The sequence below is a fragment of the Siphateles boraxobius genome, unplaced genomic scaffold (genome assembly GCF_051911475.1).
Source record: "Siphateles boraxobius isolate OS27281-9 unplaced genomic scaffold, OSU_SipBor_1 16, whole genome shotgun sequence".
NCBI lineage: Eukaryota > Metazoa > Chordata > Actinopteri > Cypriniformes > Leuciscidae > Siphateles > Siphateles boraxobius.
The window spans coordinates 11,089,570-11,115,174 of NW_027508766.1; the positions used below are offsets into that span (position 1 = coordinate 11,089,570).

Sequence of the window (25,605 nt, forward strand, 5' to 3'; positions counted from 1 at the left end):
ACTTTTATTGAGTATTTGGGTACCGCTGGTTTTAAGGTCAGCGGCGTAACACAAATAAAAGGGAACAAAACATTTTCCACCGGACCTTCTTCCGGGGGAGGGAGCGAAGCGGTCACCATCTCCTGAAGAGCAGTCCCATCCATGTCTGGGTTGCCCGTCCTAGGGCCGCTTACCCTTGGCTTTGCTAATCCTGCCTGTGGCTGGCTCCTCGGCGCGGTCTCCCTCATTTTGGCAAGACACAGCCAGAAAATGCGCTCCTGGACCACCATAGTGGACATCACATGACCCACCAACTGTGCGGTCACTTTCATCGCATGAAGCGTGAGGTCCGTCGCGGCACAAAGTTCTTGGAGAACTTGTGGATCATGACCACCCTCGTGCAGGTCCTTCAGTGCCTTGGCCTGATGGACCTGCAACAACGCTATGGCGTGTATGGCAGAGACGGCTTCCCCACAGGCCTTGTAAGCCTTGCCGGTTAAGTCCGACGAGTGCCTACAGGCCTGGGAAGGGATACACGGCTCTCCATGTCAAGTGGAGTTAGGGCACATGGTAGGGTTGCACCAGCAGTTCGTAAGTTCTTCCTTAAATTGGAACGTAAAGTCCACACTAGAGGCTTAGTAACTACTAGCTAGTTTGTTACTAACTCTGTACTTTGTTCCGTTGCACCATTTGTTCGTAAGACAGAACGTTGCTAGTAGGTTGTAAGCTCTCCGTAAAGTAATGCGTTGACGCATAAAATTACGTCTATATTCTTAAGCCAATCACAAGCCTTCTAATAGGTAAACAGGAAATAGTCTGAACAGCGCGTAATTTCAAACTCATTCTTGAGTAACCGAAAGTTTAAAAAAGACGTTAAAACAAACGTTATTAAAAACTCAAAATATTAATCTTTTAATTGAAAATATCTTAATAGCCTACTCATGGAGGAGAAAAGAATCAGGAAGAAAAATTTCAGTCATGAAGAAATTATTATTTTAATTGATGGATACAAAGAAAACAAAACAGTCCTTTAAAGCAAATTAAACTCATCTGACATATCAAACTCTCATATCACTCAATTCATCATATCAAAAATTTATATTTGGCACGACATAATAAACAAAATAAATGCAACAGGCTGTGAGTAGGGGGAGATAAAGGAAGTTAGGAAGTTTCTTGTTTTTATTCTTAGAATGTTTCCTAAAAATACATGTGGTGCCAATGAGCAATATAAAAATAAAATAGGCTACTTTTCTAGTTAGGACACAATAATGTAAAATTTGAAAAAACACAAGTTCTTGTTTATTCATCGGAAGGTGTTATTGCATCGAGTCAGCCAACTCCCTCAACAGAAACTTGCACTTTAAACACTTAAGCCCCAGCATCAGCGGCATCAGCGGGAGATCTGCCTGTCCTTCGTCCAGAGAACACACAATATAAAGAACCGCTACCTTCAGCCGAAAATGTAAAGAAAAGGAAACGTCCAAATGAGCAGGAGGAGGACATAAACTATAGCAGCTGTTGAATGTGCGAAAGTAGAAGAGGAGATCTTGAAAATAAGAAAAGTGAACGCAAAAAATAGAACTTGAAAATGTTAAATTAAACCTAGAAATCATTAAATTACAAGAGGAGTTAAAGCCTCTTGGCTACTCCTTTAACATGGTTGAAATGTAGGTCATCATATCAACAGTTTCATTGCCAATTGTTAGTTTAAGGCTAATGGTTAAAGTGTGTAGGCTAATTGTTGTGTCCTATTCTGTTCATTATTACATTTAATAACTCGTTTGCAACACAGTGATATTTATGTTTATATATTTATTATTCTTATTCTTCAATACAGTATAATTTGTATATTTATTGAATTTATTTGTAGTGTGTGCAGACACCATGAAATACATTTGACAAGAATAAATATTTGACAAAATATATTTTACAAGAAGTCGTCTCGGTTACGTATGTAACCCTAGTTCCCTGATAGGGAACGAGACGCTGCGTCAAGCTGTGGGAACGCCCCAGCATTGTGCGTCCTGAAGCACGTATGGAATCAGTCCAATGGAGAGACGGAACGTCATAGGCGGGTGACGTCATCGACCAGGAAACTATAAAGCACCCCCAAAGCACAAGCGCGACAGCTTCTGATAGGCCTGAAGGAAGCGCTAACGGGCATGCTGGGAGTATGGCAGAACGACGCAGCGTCTCGTTCCCTATCAGGGAACTAGGGTTACATACGTAACCGAGACGTTCCCTTTCAAGGGAACTCGAGCTGCGTCAAGCTGTGGGAACGCCAATACCCACGTCGCCATAGGAGCAAATGACCGTCATGTGGGAACTAGCGCACAGAGGACGAGAGCACCTGCGCCCCAGGAGTGGAACTTAAGTCCAATTCATAGAACTTAACAAATGTATGCGGTGAGGACCACACAGCCGCATCACAAACATCACTTAGCGATACTCCTGACAACAATGCCTTAGAAGCAGCCATACTCCTAGTAGAGTGGGCTCGTACAGCCAAAGGTGAAGGCTGACCAGCCGACTCATAAGCAAGTGAGATGGCCTCAACCACCCACTTGCTCATTCTCTGTTTAGACGCGGGACACCCTTTCCTGGGTGGCCCAAAGCACACAAATAACTGTTCTGATTTCCTCCACAGGGCAGCGCTGTGATAGATGATGGTCCTGCCACAGACCTTGGGCTGGACGACCATTCATGACCGCCCCCCACCCTGTGAGGGAAGCATCCGTCGTTAGCGTTACGCGACGACAAAGAGCCCCCAACACAGGCCCTTTGGATAGGAACCAGGTTTCTTTCCACATGACCAGAGCACAAAGGCAGCGCCGCGTGACTTTGATCGTGCGGAGGGGATTTCCCCTCGGGGAGAATCCCTTGGTCCGGAGCCACCACTGCAGTGGTCTCATGTACAACAGGCCGCAAGGTATAACGTTGGACGCTGCTGCCATCAGACCCAACAGTCTCTGAAACTGTTTTACAGTGCGTAGCTGGCCTAGCTTTACTTGTTTCATAGCTGAAAGAATCGAAGCGATGCGGGTCGGAGAAAGTCGCGCCCGCATCGAGACCGAATCCCAAACGACGCCCAGAAAAGTGGTCTTCTGAGAAGGAGATAATACACTTTTCTTTGCGTTCAGCCTCAACCCCAACTTTCTTATATGAGCGAGAACGGCATCTCGATGCCGAACCGCCATCTGCTCTGTCTGAGCTAAAATCAACCAATCGTCGATGTAATTGAGGATACGAATGCCCTGAAACCTCAGGGGCACTAAAGCTGCATCCATGCATTTCGTGAAAGTGCAGGGAGATAAAGCTAGGCCAAATGGAAGAACCTTGTACTGGTACGCCTCGCCCCCGAAGGCGAACCTCAGGAACTTCCTGTGTTGTGGAAGGATGGAAATATGGAATTACACGTCCTTCAGATCTATCGTGACAAACCAGTCCTCGGATCTGATTTGTGACACGATCTGCTTGATAGTGAGCATCTTGAATTTTAGCTTCCCTACCGAGCGATTCAACAGGCGCAGATCTAAAATTGGACGCAACCCCCCATCCTTCTTTGGAACGATGAAATATCGGCTGTAAAAACCTGACTCCAAACTGGGAGGAGGAACCTGTTCTATAGCCTCCTTTTGAAGGAGCGCTTTCACCTCTTGTTCCATTACCAGAGCCTGCTCGGGGCCCACCACTGTGGGCAGAACCCCTCTGAATTTTGGTGGACGACACCTGAATTGGATAGCATAACCCTTTTTTACTGTGTGCAGAACCCACTGAGATATTTTGGAAGACTTTTCCACTCTGCCAGAAATACTACTAAGGGTACCAGTCTCTCGAGACTGGCCTCTGGTGTAGCTTGAGCAGCAAACACAGCGCCCTGTAACGGTGCACCGGCAGGGAACGACTGGCTTAACTGCTCTGAGACCCTCCTCATAGGGGGCGAGCGTCCCTCGGGAAAGCGCTCGCTGGGACCGTCTGTGCCCCGGCATGAAGGCGGGGTTGGCAGAACGGGCCCCTGAGGGCACCGAAGAAGAGCGGGCACCGTGTAATGCGGTGAACACCTCTCTCCCACGGCAGGGACCACCCTCAGCATCCTGACGCCAGTGGCGTCAGGACTTCTTCTTTGCCGAAGCCTTCTTGGCCATAATAACTGTCCTCAGATCAGTTTTGCCAGAGGACTTCGGCTGAGAGTGCTGCATCTGGTCCCACTGTTTGGAAGGGGGAGCGCGAGACGCGAAACTCTGCTTCTGTTGCGCCCTATGTGAGGAGCTGACTGACGGCCTGGACTGCTCCCGCCCAGCAGTTCCGAGGACATGAATTTTAAGAGGCATAAATTTCTGAAACCCTGCCGACTGTTTCTTCTCTTCCTGAAATCTATCTATGACAGTATTGACAGAATCACCAAAAAGACCATGAGGAGAGAGCGGAGCGTCCAAAAGAAAAGCTTTGTCTTTTTCTTTCATGCCAGAGAGATTTAACCATAGATGCCTCTCTGCGGCCACCAGGGCTGCCATAGTACGGCCCATTAGCTTGGCCGACTCCTTGGTGGCGCGCAGAGATTAATCTGCAGCCTGACGCAGTTCGCGAACTACGTCAGTGCTGACCTCTTGAGTGTCACTCACATCCTTTAATAAGTCAGCCTGGTATGCCTGCAAGATGGACATCGTGTGCAGGCACGCCGAGGCTTGACCGGCCGCCGAATACGCCTTACCCACTAAAGCTGATGTACTTCTAAGAGGCTTAGAGGGTAAAAGTGGTGCTTTAAAAGAAGATGCAGCTTCAGCAGAAAGGTGACTAGCAAGCGCCTCTTCTGCTTTGGGCATCGCCCCATAACCATGAGATTTTGCCCCCACAATGTTTGAATAAGTGGACGTTTGAGGGCTAAAAACACGATAAGAGACCGGCTTTTTCCACGATCTCGAAACCTCTGTGTGGAGATCAGGGAAGAAGGGCAATCACCGGCGTGGAGGTTGAGAACGGGAAGGCAAAAATCTTTCATCTAATTTAGATTTTTCTCTAGACTCCTGCCTAACAGCTGGCCACTCGATGCTTAACTTAGAAACAGCACGAGTGAGCACCTCCATAAGCTCCTCAATTTCGGGAGAGCGAGATGGCGAATCATCGACATCTCCCGCATCCAGACTAACAACATCCAGATCCTCAGAACTGGATAGTTGCAGTACTGGGGCCTCAGTTCGGGGGGAAGAAACCGCAGAGCGTGCTTCCGAACCCGAGACTGAGGCACTGGATCTAACAGGTAAGGGCTGAGATAGGGCAGAGCCCGTCTCAAGCCCCGCTGTTAGATCCATCTGCGATCCCCACGAATGACGTCGCCACTCAGCCTCGGCATAAGCGGGACCCGATCCGCGGGGATCGCGAACCGAACCACTCTCCTCAAAGAGTGATCGGCGGGAGCGGAGCGTTGTAAGAGGCAAACGCTCGCAATGCTCACAATCAGCCCCCTCGAGAGCTGACTGGGCATGCTGCACTCCCAAACAAACAACACATAAGCTGTGTGTATCCCCGCCCGTTAAATAGCGCAAGCAGGGAGGAACACACTTCTTAAATTGTTGTTCGCTCGCCATTGTCTCTCAATATAACATATATATATATAGTTTTTTGAAATAGTGAAACTCTTGCTTAGTGACAGACAAAAACACTTGAGACAGATCCACATATAGCGCTTACTGAAGGCATAGAAGCTGTCGCGCTTGTGCTTTGGGGGTGCTTTATAGTTTCCTGGTCGATGACGTCACCCGCCTATGATGTTCCGTCTCTCCATTGGACTGATTCCATACGTGCTTCAGGACGCACAACGCAGGGGCGTTCCCACAGCATGACGCAGCTCGAGTTCCCTTGAAAGGGAACTGAGTTTTTACTTTAAAAAGAACATATATTTTCGGATGTGTCATAGAATTCACAACTGAGAGATATTAGATTTGAGATACAGTTCACAAATGAGACGAGGAATACAAATCTACAATGAATGGAATTTTAAGTTTAATTTATTCAAAATAGTCTATGAAAAATAGAAGCCTTTTTATTCTAAACAATTTGTGTATGAACTTATTGACAAATACTGACATGTTATTTAAAAAGGTAAATTGTGTGTTTTAGTGCAGTTTAAGTGAAATTATTCTTTGTGATGAAACGCCTGACAGTTACACCCTCTTGCACTGGGTCTTGAAGTTGTCTACAGAGCTCTTCCTGCGGGACCTCCTCAATCTCTTCACCTCCTAGATCATCAACTGGCATCTTCCACAGCATGGCCAAATTGTGCAATACAATGTATGCTCCTGTCACCTTTGCTGCTTTCTCTCTCTCCCGTGTTTTGGTATGTGCAGAATTGAATTTTTCCTCTGCTTGTGTGGAATGGTTTAAGTATGGTGTCATCAGCCACTTTTTAAGTGGATAGGCAGAATCACCCAGCAGAATGCCACTATACTCCCCAGAATCAAACTTTTCAAAGATGTTTGATCTTCTTAGGATGAAGCTATTGTGCTTTGAACCTGGCCATCTAGCAACACAGTTTATGAAACACAAACTTGGGTCACAGATGACTTGGGTGTTTAGTGAATGAAATCCCTTCCTATTTACAAAAGCATTCTCATCCACTGTGGGTGCTTTTATCCTGATTTGTGTACCATCGACGCAGCCAAGTACATCAGGGAAACCGGTAATGGCAGGGAATTTTTTGCCTATTTGTGTTTTGTACATTTATGCTTGGCATACACACGTAGTTGTTCATGTGGCGACACAAGGCAAGTGACACCCTGCGGAACACTCTACATACTGTAGATTTATGAATTTGTATGCCTACTAAGTTTTGCATTGATTAAAGCACAAATGAGTATGTCGACATCATCATAAATATACAAAGGATGATGCCGGTCTCGTAAAACTCGTCGACGAATTTGCGGTTCTTCATTATAAATTACTAGCTCATCGATGTAATCTAATCTGGCTGCCATCTCATTCCGACCGTTATTCATGGGCAGAGGCTGCCGTAAATATTTAGTTGGAACGTAGAGTTACGTTTAAACTAAGTTTGATGGTGCAACGCAAAAATATTTAGTAGTGCGTAAGTTGTAACTTAGTGCCCATTTACGTCAAATCTAGGCTAAGTTGTAACTTACGCACAGTTGGTGCAACCATGTAACCCTTAGCCGCCCTGCCATCAAGGGTGGTGAGGTAGGAGGTGCCACCGGGATGGTTTCTGGCAGTGAAAGGTGTCATCCATGACCCAGTGAGCTCCTCATGCACCTCCAGGAAGAAAGGAACCGGGGTGGGTTGCTGAGAAACGTCTCGGTTACGTATGTAACCCTCGTTCACTGAGTAGGGAACGGAGACATTACGTCGGATGACGACGAATGGGGGTTTCGCTTAGAACACCTATCGACTTCGAGTATTACAATACGAGCCAATGGCGATGAAATTTGCATAGCGTATCTCCACCCCACCGCGTGGGTATAAAAGGAGGACACCGGCAACATGCAGATATGTCTTCGCTGAGGAGCCGAGACTGAACTCAGGCGTTCTACCCAGCGGTACAGCGGAAGTAGCAGGGAGACGTAACGTCTCCGTTCCCTACTCAGGGAACGAGGGTTACATACGTAACCGAGACGTTCCCTTTCGTAGTCACTCCGAGTTACGTCGGATGACGACGAATGGGGGTCCCTGTGAAATCACGCCACCTTCACAGCTGTCTTCCAGTGCCCTGCGAAAGTCTGATCGAAGGAGTCCTACTTAACACAGGAATACCAAGGTTCACTGGGGAGCATATCTCAGAGGAAATATGCCGCAGCATGCCTACCCGTAGGGCGGACTTAAGAATACACATATGGCCGGAGGGCTACATATGGAGGAACGCTGGAGTGACCAGCCCGTGAGGTGGCAACTTTCAACTCCAGGAGAGGCAAGGTGGCTTGCCGAGGGAAAGACACATGCTCAGAGAGGCTAACAGTGGAATACACATGTGGGGGTTACTCAGGGGAGGAACCATGCACACGGAGGCACCTAGCCGACGCACAGGCAATAGACAATGGCGCCAACGTCAACATTGCTGGAGGAACTCAGGGCTTCAGAGAGGAAGGCTCACCTGTGTAATATTGCACGTATCCAGTCCGTGGAGTGAAAGGCGAGCAAGCGAAGACACCTGAGCGGGTCCAGTACTAGCTGACTGAAGCGAGTACACGAGAGGACACAGGCTCCACTCGGAGATTATAAAATCTGGCGAATGTGTTGGGTGTCGCCCAGCCTGCAGCTCTACAGATGTCTGCCAGCGAGGCGCCATGGGCTAGAGCCCAAGATGAAGCCACACTCCGGGTGGAGTGGGCTGTCACACCAAGGGGGCACGGTCGGCCTTGCTGTTGGTAAGCCAAAGCAATGGCGTCCACTATCCTTTTATACCCACGCGGTGGGGCGGAGATACGCTATGCAAATTCCGCAGACCCATGGCATTTCATCGCCATTGGCTCGTTTTGTAATTCTCGATACCGATATAAGTCGATAGGTGTTCTAAGTGAAAGCCCCATTCGTCGTTATCTGACGTAACTCGGAGTGACTACGAAAGGGAACAGCGTGCGCCCCCCCAAGAAACCAATCATTCAGCCTCAAAGGGCTCGGGAAACAATGGAGGGTTCCACACGAGCCCAATCCTGTTGGCGACGCGGGAATGCATGGCCATCATCTCCGGGTCCGACTCGAGCACCGCTGTCACACCCGAAGGGGGCAGCAGCGTCGAATCGTTATCCGCGGAGAAGTCTGACCCACCCTCCGAAGCAGCGATCAATATCTGTTCACCGTGGGGAGCGCCGAAAGAAAACGGCTGGTACGCGACTCGTGGATGGTCCAGCGTGTTCCGTCAGCAGCTCTACTGGCTGCGGAGCGTGGAAGGGATGAGGGTTCCTAGGGGGTTGGTTCCCCGAAGGAAGCGCGCTCACTGTAATCTTCAGGTCACCTGAACTACTGTCTGAAATAACCCTCTGTGGGGGGTACATCGTGGCAGAGGCGCAGCGACACCGCCCCTTTGCAGAAATGAGAGTCTCAGCCGTAGCTCCTAGATGGTCATCTTCCCACAATGGGTACATGACTCATCCACAAACGCTGACTCAGCGTGTTCAATGCCCAGACACGCAATGCAGCGCACGTGACCATCCCGCGATCCCAGGTAACGACCGCATCCAGAAACACACAGGTAGAGTGACATCTTTAAAAAGAGGCGCTCCAGATATTTAAGCTCTTTTAGGGACTGCTCTCCTTGGGGCTGAAGCACCAGGGGAACGGTCGCAGTAGACACAGACAGGGAAGTGTGCAGCCTGTCGTGCACTATCTCTCTCTTCATGGCGATCTTACCAGCCGTGAAAACAGCTTTTCAGAGCTCTTGGCGCACCGTAACAGCTTTTTGTTTTGCTCAATTGAAGAAGAAAGCAAAAAGATAGAGAGAGAGAGAGAGAGAGAGAGAGAGAGAGAGAGCGAGAGAGAGAGAGAGAGAGAGAGAGAGAGAGAGAGAGAAAGAAAAAAATCGACCACACTGCCACACCTGCACCATACACGAGAGGTCCCGTTAAAGAGCTCGCTCGTTCTTGTATCACACTCATTAGAGTACAAAGCATTGAAGTGCTCGGCTCCAAGGCAAAAAGGTGAAGTGCCGTCGCACCTTCTGCGCATTATATAAGCGCTGCGTGGTTGAATAGCAGATGCAAGTGATTGCACGTAAGTACATTGGCCTCTCTAGTGAGATTCCTATTAGTTGGTTTCGATGTGGCGTCGACTGACCGACTGAAGAGGAACAATCTTTATGATTATAATTTTGAGCATAATAATTATCAATTTAACCATTATGCAGCATTGACGCTAAGTAGATTAAAAAGCTCAGAATAAAAATTGATTAAACAAAAACAGGACACGGTTGACTAAATCTGATAAAAACTAAAAAGTACATTTGACAGGACTAAGACAAAATGAACAATAATAGAAAGGCACACTGCATCTGCTAGACTACAAGATAGTGGAATAGTCTACAGTTAAAGGCATGTTGTACTCCTTTAATTTAGAGTGTGTGCTGCACACTATTGAGAATATTGAGATGACGCTTGACTTAATATCGCAATATCTCTCCGAAAAATCGCAATTAGATATTTTCCCCAAATCGCACAACCGTACTACAGAGTTCTTCTAGAACCTTCCACCTCCCCCAGCTCCACCTGCCTAGATCTGCTATGGGATTTATGTATGTATATTCATGCAGCAGAAGCAACATATCCAATATGCTCACAGCAGCGTGTCTGTATATCGATTAGCAGTAGCAAGTCCATATTTGCGCTGCAGCAGCAGCAGCAGCAGCAGCAGCAGCAGCAGCATCAGCGTAGCAGATCTAATACTTCTGATCTGCTATTCAGGCGATGAGATTGCATGCCTGGACACAACTGTTGCATAAGTAATTAACCAGAATATGTTTTAAGTATTAAAATAGGGTTTAGTAGTTTACTTCACTTTGTGTACTTAGCCTAAACAGTCTGACATCTCATCACTAACTATTGTATAAATGGATTATGATTTTATTTACTCGACTGAGAAGAACATTGAGATCATTTAAAGTCTAAAAAGGGATGCTGTTTTTTAAAATATATTTAAACACTGGGAACAATGAATATCAATGATCAGTCACCAGACTGAAGATTTAGCTTCATGTTATATTTAACGATATGTAATGCAATGATGACGACAGGTGACCCACTCTGAGGGAAAGTGTACACATGCAAAGTGTAGCCCTATTCGGTCAAAATAACACTGACAAAATCAAACAGATCTCCAGAGTTTCAGGCTTCATTCAATTTGTGTTAAACGATAGAAAGGCAACAGAGTACCAGTCAATATCTTCTGTTTTTTTTTTTTTTTTAAACAATGTGGGAGAGTGGGTAAAAATAGAGTGCGTTTATGATTGCCAGGGAAATGTAATGTCCTCGTTTAGGCAGGAGAGAATAATCTGAAAAGCACTTACAGCGCAGCAGTAATATTTCCATGCTAAAAATGGCAGTTAAACAATGGATATCAATGCGGGTTGAGTCACTGGCTCGTTCATCAGCATTTAGTTACTTTACATTTTAGACTTGTATATTAAGTGAGAATATTACAATTTGTGTTATGTAAAATCATTACTGCTGTATTGCTAAAAAGCACATAAATAGAGAGAACACAATTTTGCAAAAAAAATATTTATTTTATTTAAAATATATTAATAAATGTAAATGATGCGAGTATAATAATAAAAATAATAAAAAATAAAGTGTAGGCATATTAAATAAAGAAAAAAAATCCCTACAATAAAATTGTATTTATCTATTTATTTCTCATCCATCCATTCATCCATCCATCCATCTACCCATCTATCTGTGTGTGTGTGTGTGTGTGTGTGTGTGTGCGTGTCTGTATATACAGTATATATATATATATATATATATATATATATATATACTGTATATATGTTAATTAAGATGAAATCACTTCTGGAAATATGTCTAATGTAGCCATGACTCATTTTTAAAGGATTCTATGATTTAATGACATGTCTTTATAAATTCATGCATGACTGAGGATCAGTGTGGCACTTCACATGATTGACATATGAACTAAAAGTGGAGGCTCTTACTGTAATGAGCTGTGGCTGGTCGGTCAGCAGTTAATGATCAGTTAATCAGCAGGTCCTGAGGTCAATATAATTTGTGGTAGATAAACAGGCACCTAACTTGTATTTGGAGTCAGTGTTAGCAGTATTAGAGGAACAATGAGGTTATTATGCTCATTTTGAAATAAACCAAATGGGACATTATTTCTTATAGACAAGCCTTTAATCTAATCACACTTCATATTTTTCTCTATTGCTATCTCTATTTATCTCTCTTTCACACTCAGAACAGAGGTCAAGGTGTCCTCATCCCTCTAGCCAAGATGACCGCAAATATATGACATCATTGCTAATGCCTCCAGCACGGACCACCAATTTATCATCCTTCCCGCTTTTCATTCCCCCCCTGCTCTCCTAACCTCTCCTTCTATGAGCGGTACACTCACTCAAAATTATCCTGCAAGGCTTCTCAGGGACCAGCTCTAAATCACCCTGTGCTCTTCTATAGGTCAGTGGATTCCTACTGGTTTTGTTTATAGTTCAAAACACTGAAATGTATTAATTGGTTTATTAGTGGTTAGCACCAGCCAATAAAATCATGGTAACAGCACAACATACTGTTTATCCCCATTGCAGGTGAACGTATTTATACTCACATAGTCATGAAAAGCTTTGGCTTCACTTGAGTGTTCACATGATTCTCTCCTCTCAGAAGCAGCACAGTAGAGGTCCCAGAAAACACTGCGATAAAAGATACACAATGTAATTTAAAAAGACTAATACTGCAGTGTGAGAATGAATCACTATCCTCAGTTAATTAAAGCTCTATTTGGAAGGGACTAGTTTTCCCTGAGGAAATGTTTGTTTCACAGATGTACTTTGAGATTTGTTTTATCCTGTCAGAATTAAATATGTCTGTTTTCTTGCACAACATTGTATAAATTTGAAAAGCATACTGTTCAGCTAACTTAGGGATCCTCTGAGAAATTTGAATTAATTATTGGCGAGAATGTCTGTGATTTACACTACCATTCAAAACTTTGGGGTCAGTAAGATTTTAATTTGAAACTTGTCATCTTGGGATTTGAAAGGCTATTAATATGTTTATCCAGTAAGGATGAATTAAATTGATAAACATTTACAGTAAAGACATTTATAATGTTACAAAAGATTTCAAATAAATGCTGTTCTTTTGAACTTTCTATTCATCAAAGAATCATGAAAAAAATATTAAGCACACCACATTGATAATAATAACATTGGTACAATTATCATTTTCAACATTGATAATTATAAGAAATATTTCTTTATCACCATATCAAACCATTCTATCACCATTCATTATTGCATACGTGAAAAATGCAACTTATGTCAAGTACTGAGAATTAAAACATTAAAGAGAGTCTGACCACAAACTACACAGAACTACACTACCTTAATTCATTAATTCCCTTAATTAATTTATTGTATACTGTATTATTATGATTATATTATTATAATTTTTTATTTTGATGGATTTCATGTTGCACACATCCAGACAACATGATGTCCATAATCCCCACATCCAGAATATATAAACACTCCACCTCAGTATCAACTAGAGATCCCATGAAATTATAGACGTTCATATTCTAATAATTATAACTCAAACGTATTTTAGAACACTAATCCCATTCACATAGTGCTAAAGAAATCTAAGCAGATATTCTTACCACCACCATGAGTGCAAGAACCCTGGCGGCTCTCCTAATGTTATATTCTTCTCCCATCGGATCTGCCGAGTTAAATAGAGAACAAAGGAAGAGTTATAAAGATTCAGTGACAAGTCGACCTGTGCTCCCTTTGTGATTTAAACATAATTAAAGGCAAATTCTGCCATGGAGAGGTGAACTTTGAATCAAATATGGTGCCTAGAATAAATTTGAGGGATAAAACTGTAACTTGGCATCTGTTTGAAACGGTCTCAGTGTGATTCAGTCATTTTTCAATTCAGTTAAACAACTGAGACTTTGTTAAGTTCCATCCTCCTTGGTTGTTGACTTGGAAGAAATTGGACATTTTTCACAGAAGTGGCAATGTTTTTTTTTTTATTATATTGTTGTATAATTTCTGGAAAATAGTGTTTAATACTATTCAAGCAAACAGGACTTCAATAGATTTAGAAAAAGAGCCTTGTCTTAAAACATGGCGGATGACAACAGTTGCTAATGTAGGACTGGTCAGTAATAGGCTGGATTTGGCAAAGGTCAGTTATCAAGCCACTAAAGCCTAAAGTATACTTTGGTTTTTACATGTATGCAGCGGTATGTGCACAGTAGAGATGCGAGGATGGACTATTATTTCATCCAACAACCGCATCACAAAACTCATCATCCGTCCGCCATCCATCCGCACCAACGTCACTAATTTTCAAAGCCGCACCCACCCGCCATCCACTGATTGTTTTAAGGTCTATGGGCGATGCAAGGCGCTGCTGACGCAAGCCGCGAGGCTAGAAAGCTATAGCCTGTTCTAGAAAGGATACAGATTTACTTTTCGGATGTAGGTAACACTATTTTACAATGTATATATTGTTTTCATTTGATTGGTTCAACCGCCACCCGCCTGAATTTAATTAAAATATTATTTTACGTCACGTCATCTGCCCGTTCCACGGTTTATCAGCGTAGTCCGCAGCTGTAACCGCCAACCACGCTTCTCTAGCGCACAGTGCATGTGATCCAAATTTCATCAGCAGCCTAGTATGTAGGTACTGTACATGCACAGTCAGATTTTTCTAACTGCACGTACAATGTACGCTCCACTAGCAAAATAAGCAACAGGTTTTTTTTGCACCTATTGTTTCACTGTTGTTGTTGCGTCTCATTCAGTCTTTCTTTTTCAACTAACTACTGGAGACGGAAACAACCAGAGATAGGGGTCTCGACTTGCATGGTTTGAGTCTGACTCGAGTAGCAAATTTATGACTTAGGCCTACATGACTAAAATCAGAAAATTACTTGACTTTGACTTGAGAACCAATGACTCGAAAGTCGACTTGGATTTGAACTGCATGCCTCGAAAATTACTTTATTATGATCTAATCCGCCAAACCAAACATATCAACATTGTCATACCCATTACCATGCAAAAGACTCAGAGAGTTGAACTGATAGAACTATAATTAAATTAATTTTTAATATTTAAAAAAAATAATTGCAACATCAAAACTAAATGTAAGCCACAGAACCACTGGCAATGCTGATCAGATTCTGCACGATTTCATGATGCTGAGTCTAGTTTAAACAAGTACAACGAAATTTTTTAGCTCATAACTTCTGGAGAGAAATAGTGCAGACACTGAACAAGGATGAAACTTTCTAGTGTGCATGTGTCGAACACCTTTGTTCGTGAGTGCTATCAAATGGAGTATACTTTGAAAGCCTGTGTGTTCGGCTAAACGGATATGCAAAAACCTAAAGTATACTTTAGGCTTAGACCTTCTGCACATCCTTCTCCTTTCTCCTCAACTCTTTCTCAAAAGACTAAACAGGAACAGAAAACACCATCCATCTTGATGAGATCATCGGTTTTAGTCACTGACCATGTGAGATGGGTTTACAGACAATAAAGCACTGACGACAGCTGCCATAAACAACACGGGTGTGCCCAACATTATCTCAATACATTGCTGTGAGAGCCACTGCTATTTTGGGTTAAAGTGGTAACTGGGGGGAACTGGTTACATGAGCAGGGTGGCAAAAGACAGGAGTCGCAAAGGAAACCGGCCACAATGGACGGGGCGTGTGGCTTAGTCACAGAGGTCTGGACTGAGAACGACAGCACTGTCTGGCTTGTTGATGTTCACGTCTGAGTGGTGGGCCAGCCTTTGTGTTTTTACCTCTCTCATTGTGCCAGTCTCATTCCGTTTTCCCTCATCTCTCTTTGTTCTGTTCCAGTATTTATCTGATCCGCTGTGATTCACAAATATTTACTTGACTCAGAACTAGAACACTCATCTGCATCTGCATTTACTTTTACTGTTCAATTGTATCTTGTCAGTGATCATGTCATCAGTAAGTGAGCTGTCGTGGACACCGATATAAACATCTCTTACCCAAACACAGTTCCAGAGGATGACAAGCCATTAACTTCATGTTGAAGATAAACAATGTTCATTTAGAGAGCAGAGCAAGTGGACACTCAGTGCTTAGGGGAATCTGTGTAAATAAGCTTACAATCCCCCGCTGTATCTCCATGAGACAGTGCCATTAAACAGAAACAGTTTGCCCAGTTTCTAGAGCCAGTGTGCTTTTGTATCCAGTGTAATTAAATTAAGCTGCGATCAAAGAACATTGAGGGGTCCATGGGAGCTGTTAACTTGTACTGTAAGGCTACATGTAAATATTATCTCCTAAAAAGTACATCATCTTAAATTGTTCACCTTATTCACAGTAAAGGTCTCAGTAAAAATGCAAATAACTGGTTAACTTACCTCTGACAGAAAGGTCTGTGCTGATTTCTGAGCTCCCACATGTAGCAGATATTCATACACATACAGAGCTAACCTGCCGAGAGAGAACATTAAAAAGATATTGAGGAAACCTACTTTAAAAGCATCATGGCATTTAATGTATAAGATCCTTCAGGATGCCTTTAGGTCCTGCTTAGGTCCTGTTCCAATGGTTAAATAAAACTCAATTGTTCAGTTTCCTAAAATAATTCATGAGAAATAATTATCATGGCCTCTTTCAAATAGCAAAGTAACTTAACTTGATAGGTCAGCCAAAAATGAAAATTCAGTCATCATTTACTTACACGTTTTCCTGTTGTTCCAAACCCATATGGCTGACTTTATTTTGTGAGACGCAAAAGGAGATGTTTAGCAGAGTGTTAATACTACTTTTTTCATACAGTGGAAGTAAATGGTCACCAATTAAGCTCAATTAAGCTCCAAAAATGACATTAAAATACCTAAGTCCAATTTTGAAGTCCCCTGAAGCCATATCTGGTCTGTGTAAGAACAAAGACTGAAAGATTGAAATTTGTGTTATTTTACCAAATATGAAAATGTTCAATATCGTATGTGTGTTGTGTGTAGCGTGTAGTATAATACATGGCTCAAAATGAATGCAGAAAGTCTTTTCAATTGTCCAGGAAAAAAACAAACAGGACAACTACACTTAAGCAAGACAGGACCAGGAACAAAATGAAACACATGGGTTTAACTTTAAAGTGCCCCTATTATGCAATTTAAAGTTTCCTAATGTTGTTTTGGAGTCTCCTACAACAGGTTTACATGCACAAAGGTAAAAAATGTAAATCAATTGTACTCATTTATTTACCGAGTATTTTTCTCATGCATGTATGCAATGTTAGCCGAGCTCTAGCGTGAATGACTGATGTAACATAAGCATTGGTAAAACAAATCTTGCTCCATGCTTAATCTTACCTCAAAGTAGTGAGAACGACAGCCGATCTGCAGTACTCACAGTTATAGGTAATAGTGGCCCACAGCTGATTAGCAGAAGTATTTCAGTAAGTCAGTAATAATGTGAGTTAACCAGTTAGGAGACCTACACAATATAAAATTCAAAACTAAGTATTTTGAACACCATCTTTCAAGAGTAAGCGGTTTGCGTATCCTGCATTGAACTCCGAGATTTGAGAAGCAGTCATCAGTAAAATAAAGGGAACACAGCAAAAGTTTAGGATTATACTGCTGTGATATCGTGGTAAAGATGAATTTTAACCACTGATTTTTCACATGCTCGTCCTTGGGCAGTGAAAAAAACTGTCTTCACCCTCACATTGTAGAGCACAGCATCTTCTTGACCTGGCAATGTGCATTTTCAATATTGCAAAAATGAGATTTGAGAGTTACAGCAAAGGGAAAGATTTTTAGCGAATAATGATTTTAATTTCACTCTGTTCCTCACACAAAGCTATCATATGGCTTCAGAAGAATGTAGTCATACAGACTAATGCTATGGTAGTTGTTATGGTGCTTTTTTTGTCATCTGTCATTTTTATTTCTGGCGCCCCACTTTTTGATTCACTTTCATTATGGAAAAAATAATGTAAACTTCCTGACACAAGAGGGAATATATTTTTGGATACACTATGCTTTTAATTGAACCCATATCTTTACCTTCAAGATGTGTATCATCTCATATGGTTAAGCAAACCATATGTGCTTTTAATAAGGCAACTCAAGTCCTAGTTTGGATATCACAAACTGAGTTCACAGAGAGTTCAGTCTTCCATTACGATTCCATTCACCATTTCACTTTCAGTTTTACAATCTGATAAGGGAATTTTTAAGAGTTCTATATCTCTGCGATAACATTTAGTTATTTTTGAATTGGTGAAAGTTCATTGTATAGAGGATTTTCATATTACTTTTTTTAGTATCCTCTATCAATGTGTGAGGGAACCTGAGTCAGCAGAGTCAAGCGGTACCTTATTAAATTTTTTTTCCAGGCACAGTCAAATCTAATTATATTTCACATGTATACAGACAAAGTATTCCCTCTCCTGTTTGTTTCTGCAGACACAATACTTGATGCACTGAACGACCTCCAAATGTTCAAAGTATGCGCATATACTGACGTAAAACAAAAATAAAAAATATAAAAACATTCTCTACAATGTATAAGACAGTGTTTGTGCAAGAGAATAAAATACTAGTGGAATAATGACAGAGGAACATTGGCAAACCAGGATCAAACACAAGCGAGATTGAGGGAGGAGATTTGGAGGATGGAGGAATGACGGGGGGGTCCATAGCTCCTGGGAATCAATCCTCCTGAGATTGTCAGCAAACTTTCATATTCTAATGATGAAGGATAGAAACGAGACATAGAGAGGATCTTTCCGGCAGGCTTTCCCTTTTTCTCCAAATGAGCAAAATCCAAAATCTTCAAACTGGAGCAGAAAAGAAACTAGACTTCAAGAGTTTAAGATTAAAAGTTATTGAGCACAGACATACTTCATCAACTTTAAGATGAGATTTTTACATTTTCCTCCAATAGCCTAGACCTTTTCAGCGCTGTGCTGGTTGTTTTCTGTTTTCCGGTTTGTATTTCCACAGCATGAAGGTAAGATCTTACGGATTTAGGAATGAACCACTCGTTTTAAAATCTTCCCGGTCTACAGACATTTTATATGACATCCGCTTCAAACATTACAATGCTCATGATAACTTTCGTTAACTCAACAACAAGTAAATCGACTTCACTAGCTAATTACACTTCGCCAGTGATGCCATAGAAATATACAGAACTACCGCAATACCCGAAATTCTATATGGCTGCACCTTATTTCTCTGGAGCATAAGTAGGGTGTTGTATGATTGCCGTAGTACTACTATTGGTTGTTATGGTGTTCTAAATGGTAGCTAGTACATTGCTTGGTCGTTCTGGGTAGTTGCTTACTGGTCATAGTAAAAAAGTTATCTTCCCTCAAAGTCTACAATAATTTTTCACTTTGTTTCATCATCTGGTGAATATCACTTCACCCGCGTTTCCACCGCAGAAACTTTCCCCAGGAACTAGGAACGTTGGAGTGGTACTCGGTGTGTTTCGACCACAGGAGCAGGATCTAAATTAAGTTCCGTTAAAAAAATTCCCCCTCAGAAAGTCCCTGCTTGCGAGGTAGTACTTTCTCAAAGTTCAGGAACATTCGGGGGTGAGACTTGGGCGCTGAACATGCTGATTGGTTGAGTTCATGCCGCATTTTGATTGGTTGACTCCACGCAGCATTTAATTAAAAATTGTTTCATTCAACACCATTTTTTTTAAATATGCTGAGGTGCTTGCAGTCCTAAGTCACCGGACTAATTTGCCTAATCTTCACTGTCCTTTAGACCGTGGTATAAATGCAGAAAGCAACAGGTTTGGGGAAAAAAAAGTTCCTGGGACAAATTGTTTTGCGCAATTTCGGTGGAAATGCAGCTTTAGACACGTGTAAGTTGCTTTAAAAAATAAAAGCACTTCTCAACAAGTCACACAATTTTGAGCTATTATTCATGTCTTGCAGCCGAGTTACATGATGTAGTTTTAATTCCAGTATGGGCTAAACGCCACTAATTAGACAAAGTTGACCTAGATAGATAGTTTCCGTTGTGCTTAAAGCTGAATTAATGAAAAAGCAAGATTTTTGTTTTATTTAAATTTGTTGTTTGACAGAAACAAGGGTCTCTCTCTCTCTCTCTCTCTCTCTCTCTCTCTCTCTCTCTCTCTCTCTCTCTCTCTCTCTCTCTCTCTCTCTCTCTCTCTCTCTCTCCCCTGCTTAGGCTTTTAGTACTGGTCGAATAAATATAACAACCAATATATAAACTTTTCCCTGCTTAGGCTTTTAGTACTGGCCGAAGAGATATAACAACCAATAAAATACAAATAATCAATTAATCAACCCTTAGTAAAATAATGAATGAGCACAAGATCTATATTAAGCCCGTTTTTAATAGCTAACTAAGAACCATTGATCAATAGATGAATTAACAAACTCATTATCAAATATAGATAACTTTAACAACTACATCTGCTCTTATTTATTTCAATAAAATTACCATGTAAATAAAAAAAACCTCACAGCTCAAGACACTAGCTGTACAATCAATATGAGAAATGATATAAGAGGTAATAATGACAGAACAGAACAGTAGCAAGAGTGCATCATTAACCTCATGCTGCGTCCTCATCCCATCAACACAGCGCTCTTTCCCTTTCTCCAGAACTGACAACATCTTCATTGACTGCCATACACTCGCTAGATGCAAACAGATTCATTTCCCAAGAGACATTATAGAGCGGGGAGCAATCGAGTTTGAGAGTGATCCTGTCTGTGCGTGCACTTGTATCTAATCTGTCTATGGGTATGTGTTTGACACATTAATGTTGGTGCAGTGAAAGAGAACAGGGGATGAACACAGAAAGACAAATATAGAGATGGATAGAAGAGGAGAGACAGGAAAGCAGGAACTCATAAATGATTAATGATGAGAGCTGAAAAGGCGGAAGGAGAGTGACATGAGGATAACGGGGGAAAATGATCGCAACCATGGTTTGTAAAATAGCTGACAGATTACAAGTCGCTTTTATTTAAAAAAACAGTGTGCATGAAACATCAGTACCTAACATCTTTAAGTAAACCTTTGAAACATTATACATTTATAAACATTATGGTGGTTTTGAGCCATTGATGTGTAGCCAATAAACAATGGTGGAATACAGGGATGCATATTTATGCAGAATATACCGTATAATACATTATATAGGCTACATGCACACAAATGTTAAGAAATTAGTCAGTAAGATTTTTGTCTCTTATGCTTACCAAGGCTACATTTATTTGATAAAAAACACAGTAAAAAGAGTATTTAAATATATATATATATTACAATTTAAAATAAGTTTTCAATTTTGATATATTCTAAAATGTAATTTAACCCTGTGATGTCAAAACTAAATTTTCAGCATCATTACCCCAGTCTTCAGCGTCACATGATCCTTCAGAAATCATTCTAATATTCTGATTTGCTGCTCAATAAACAGTTATTATTATCAATGTTGAAAACAGTGCTGCTTAATATTTTAACAGCAAGTTCAAAAGAACAGCATTTATTTGAAATATAAACTTTTTAAAAAAAAATTAAAATGGTGTCGGTTGGGAAATAATCAGTCTGTTTGGAAAAACACTGCTGGAAAAAATGGAGCTATATGAAAGAACAACAGAACAATTTCGGAGGGGAAAGACCATCTAGGTAAGTCTAGGGAATGAAACTCATATCCTGTGTCGGACAGAACAATGCTACATTCCTCAGCCTATTCTGGATTAATTAAGATGCTCTACTAGGTTAATATGAATGTGGTTTGCTTTCATCCTTATCATAATGTGTCAATAAAACTGAACACAGAAATAATTTTATAAAAAATAACATACAACACACAGTGAATGTGTTTAATATTTTTAAGAAATGGTGTTTGACTGGAGCATGCATGTAGATGGTAAAACAATGTGAAAATCTGAATGAAAACCAGAAGTTCAGGGGTTTAGACAAAGCATGCCGCACAACACCTCGAGAAACAATGCCTTTCTCCACAACAACAGGAAATGCCAGCTTATCTTGCAGATGAAAGTATGGAAAAAATGTGCAGCTCTGGAAAAGAACTTACAACACACAATCTTAGCAGAAGATCTTAGTTTAGTTTACAACTAAAGGAGAAATAGACCAAAGTGACAATAATGGAGAAACCGCTTAACTTTGTTTGATTTCAAACAGGTAAAAGGACGCATGGAAAAACTAAAGGGCCACACAGACTGTGTGTGATTTGTGAGTAAAAAAGGAAGGCTGTATTACACACAGGCTAAAGACAGAGAGAAAGACTCCTAGCCGGTTTCTAAGCCATGCCGTCACGGTTGCTTAACCTTGCAGTAGGGCCGGTGTGATGCCGCTTGCATATCAATGATGGAGAGAAATATCAGAGGCCAACCACTCTGCGGAAAAAAACGTTCCAGCAGCAGGAACGACAACACCAGTCATTCTCTTACAAACTGAACAAAACTGCAGAACAGAGAAATTACACTTGTCACCACATTAGAAAATACAAAGAGAACATATATTTGAAAAGAATCATTCTGGAACTTTATAGTAGAAGTATATAAAAGTATTTAGTGACACAAAATTTTAAAGTATATGTATGCAGGATTCAAAATTAACTTTTGGCCACACCTGCCAATGGTCATCGGTTTAAGACAATTTATGAGTCCTAAATATTTCTCCAACTGTAATTAAACTGTAAAAATGTTTTCGAGGTGCTCAAACAGTAAAGAGCATTATGCTGCTGATGCAACACCAAGGTCATGGGTTTGAGTTCCAGGAAATGCATGAAATAAAAAAATTTATTTTATTTTTTATTTCCTTTCGGATAGCTATCCACCTATCTATGGAAACTGTCAGAAAAAAAACACTATTCTGATTTTGTTTCATTCTTTTTAGTTGTGGCAGGTCAAATGTGTATTCCACATGGAGTTCTGGAGAAGAAAATAATTCAGGCATTCTAAATAAACATCTTATGGTACATTTTCCACTGAGCTAAAAATCTGTTGGAAGACACATTGTGACAAGTGTTTTCTTTAGTAGACAGTTTGTATGTATTTGATTTGAATGGCTCAGATCATTTACATCAGTGAGAGTTAAAACCATATTTTGTTGTAGTTCCTAATAAAGTTACAATCCAGCAGGCATTTTATTTACTTAACAAAGGCAATTTTTACTCACCTTTAGCAGCTGTCAAATATTAATTTGGGACATTTTATATATAGAGAGAGTGAAGCCCTAAAACCATAGAGTTTTGAGGATACTATACAATGGAAGTCTAACCGCAGTGGCAAATTGCTACTTATAGGGGAGTTTTAATCACGTTCCTGATAGTGAAGATTGAACAAATGTGACTCCTCAAACTGAGATAGGCCTACAAACCATTGACTACAAGGTGAGCTAATCAATATTTGCTGGTATTTATAGCTGTCTAAAATCAGAGCAATTTCTAAGTAAAGATGATGCTTAAGATTGCTGTTCAAATACAAGTTTTACCTTCACTATAATTGTTTTTATTATATTATTCAACTGTCATTGTTCAAATGTAGAGGATAAACTAAATTAAAGTTTAGACAGCGATATGCATGGCCCTCGGTCTAAACTTGCTAAGGGATTGACAACACCCAAGATACAATACAAAGACACCACTTTCAACACTTTATAAAAAACCTAAACCCATGGTTTCACAGACAAGGCTTAAGCCTATAGTTCTAAAATGCATGTTTGAGCTGTTTTAACTGAAAGCAACTTGCATTGACATATCTTAAAATATGTCAGTGCCATTTTTTTTCTCAAGATGCACACCAGTAACGTTTTCTAAGGCATGTTTTAGAGAGCTATGTCCTTATTGAACTAATCCTGGCGTAATCTAAACCCTGTCTGTGAAACCAGGCCTTAGAGTTGCCTTTGACAATGAATTTAGTTAGGAACTGTGATGTCAGGAGGACTGCTTGTTGGTCCATATAAAAAAGCTGTTTCTAATACAATGTCTTCATGTGAATGAACATAATTTGAGGTGATGTTCACTTCTTTATGTGTAAAACTTTAAAAACTCTAAAAATCACACCACTGGACTATTGAAGTGAACAGCAAAAAAATAAGAAAATATTAAAACAGATGGCGAAAACCAAAACAAAAAATGGTTAAAGCACCTAAACCAAACAATTTCCTGTAAAAATGTATAAACATTTAAGCCTAAAATCTTGATGTTTAAAATAAAAAAGTTAATGTACATGCTATTTGTCAACTACCAATAACCATGAAATGATTTGAGCATCCTGATTAAGGATAAAACACCTTGCACAGCATATTTTAAAGAACAACATAACATAACCAAGCCTGTTTTGTTTACGATCAGTCAATATTTCTAAAACACGGAAAAACAGCCAAGAGACATTCAGATGAACAGCTGAAAGGTCACTCAAAATGCATAAAACACTGTGGTACAGCAAACGCGAAGCAACTTATACAGCAATTGCGTGCTGTATACATATTCTGCCATTGACTGCTCTAAAACGTTGAAGGAAACTAAATTATTCTTGATAATCATATAAGCTAATACTTGACCACAGGATACACTAAGTGATATATACATAGTTTCTCATAATAACGAAAGCGCGTAACTTGAGGAGCAAAGCGAACATGCGCCAGCTGCTATCTTAAATGTCTCCTCTGTCCAAATGTGTGTGTGCGACTGCAGATGTGATCGCGAAAATGGACTCCTCCACCGCCTGGTCAATACTTACTTTTCTCTGGCTTGACTGTCCGATGGCACGCTGTTCTTGCCTTTGGCGTACATGCTTGCACAGACGTGACTGTCACGCACCTGTCAACCCATCACAGCCTCCGTCGAAACAATCTCGTCACCATAGCGACTCAGTCTGCTCCTCACCATTGGATGGACCGCGGTGAAGAAAAGGCTCTCTCTCTCTCTCTAGATGTCTGAGCAAATAACCTCAATGGCCACGCCCACACAACACCTTTCGCTCTGACTGCAGCCACGCCCCCTGTGATCCGGTGAATTCGGAGGGGTGGCGCGCGATGTCTGACCCCACAAAGCATGACATAGGGGGTGCTTCACATTTCTTATTTGTGAATCCTCGTTTCCTTTCCTCGCTTCCTTTTCTAGCGCCTCAGCTCCTCCCCCTGTAGGATGTGAGGGAAGGACGCAAGGAAAGAAAATGAGGAATGAGGAATCGAATGAAAGCTTTTTTTATACATTGGTATACTTGATCACTCGAGCATCACTTCTTAGCGTCATCAGCAGCGCTCAAAGGATCTGCCGTTATGTTGTTGAAGTTTTTTTATTTAAGAAATTCATAATGAATAATAATAAGATTTCCCTGTTGAAATATGTGAGATGTGTGGTTTAAATAAACTGCAAGGGTAAAGTGTAAATTCAAATTATTGTGACCGATGTGAAGGTGTAAGGAAGGAATAAGAGAATTGAGATGTCCTTCAAGATGGCTGTGCTTGATTGGTTTCCGGGTCATAGGATGGAGGACAGAGGAGCGAGGAGACGAGGAGGGATTGTGAGAAGCATAGACATCATATAGAGACTAGATGCCCTATTGGCCGCTGTGGCGCAAGAAATGCGGCCGCCATCTTAAACCGGTCATACTCCTATTTGCGTTGCATAGCAGCAGTAGATGCCAGAGCACTGTGCAGCATATTCCTGCTCAAATTGGCGGACCATCACTCCGGGATTACTTTTCACAAGTAAGATTTAACATTTAACATTACCGTACTATTGGTTGTATTTTGTGAACAAAATATTCAATGTGTCCTGTATCGTAGCTACGTGCATGACCTTTGCAGCAAAAAAACCAGCGTGAAAATAAGTTCGGTATTCTGTGAGATATGATTAATTAAATGCGCTGGCAGCTCATTGCACCTGCCAAACAGATTACACTGA

General features: G+C 41.3%; 1 protein-coding gene across 4 annotated transcripts in view; it reads right to left on the reverse strand.

Annotated features, from left to right (window-relative positions):
* Positions 1 to 24,784, reverse strand: part of ssbp2a (single stranded DNA binding protein 2a) — a 37,755-nt gene extending 12,971 nt beyond the window's left edge. Inside the window, exons 1-4 of one of the 4 annotated variants that reach the window (XM_077231581.1) lie at positions 24,437 to 24,784; positions 16,083 to 16,155; positions 13,321 to 13,382; positions 12,265 to 12,349 (exon numbers count right to left, since the gene is read on the reverse strand). In XM_077231581.1, coding sequence (XP_077087696.1) covers positions 12,265 to 12,349; positions 13,321 to 13,382; positions 16,083 to 16,155; positions 24,437 to 24,489 — 273 coding nt within the window. In that variant the 5' untranslated portion in view covers positions 24,490 to 24,784. Of the gene's footprint in view, positions 1 to 12,054; positions 12,157 to 12,264; positions 12,350 to 13,320; positions 13,383 to 16,082; positions 16,156 to 22,871; positions 22,955 to 24,436 lie in introns of those variants that run through there. The other 3 variants (XM_077231582.1, XM_077231583.1, XM_077231584.1) reach the window with 3 other exon arrangements.
* Positions 24,785 to 25,605: the final 821 nt, after the last annotated feature.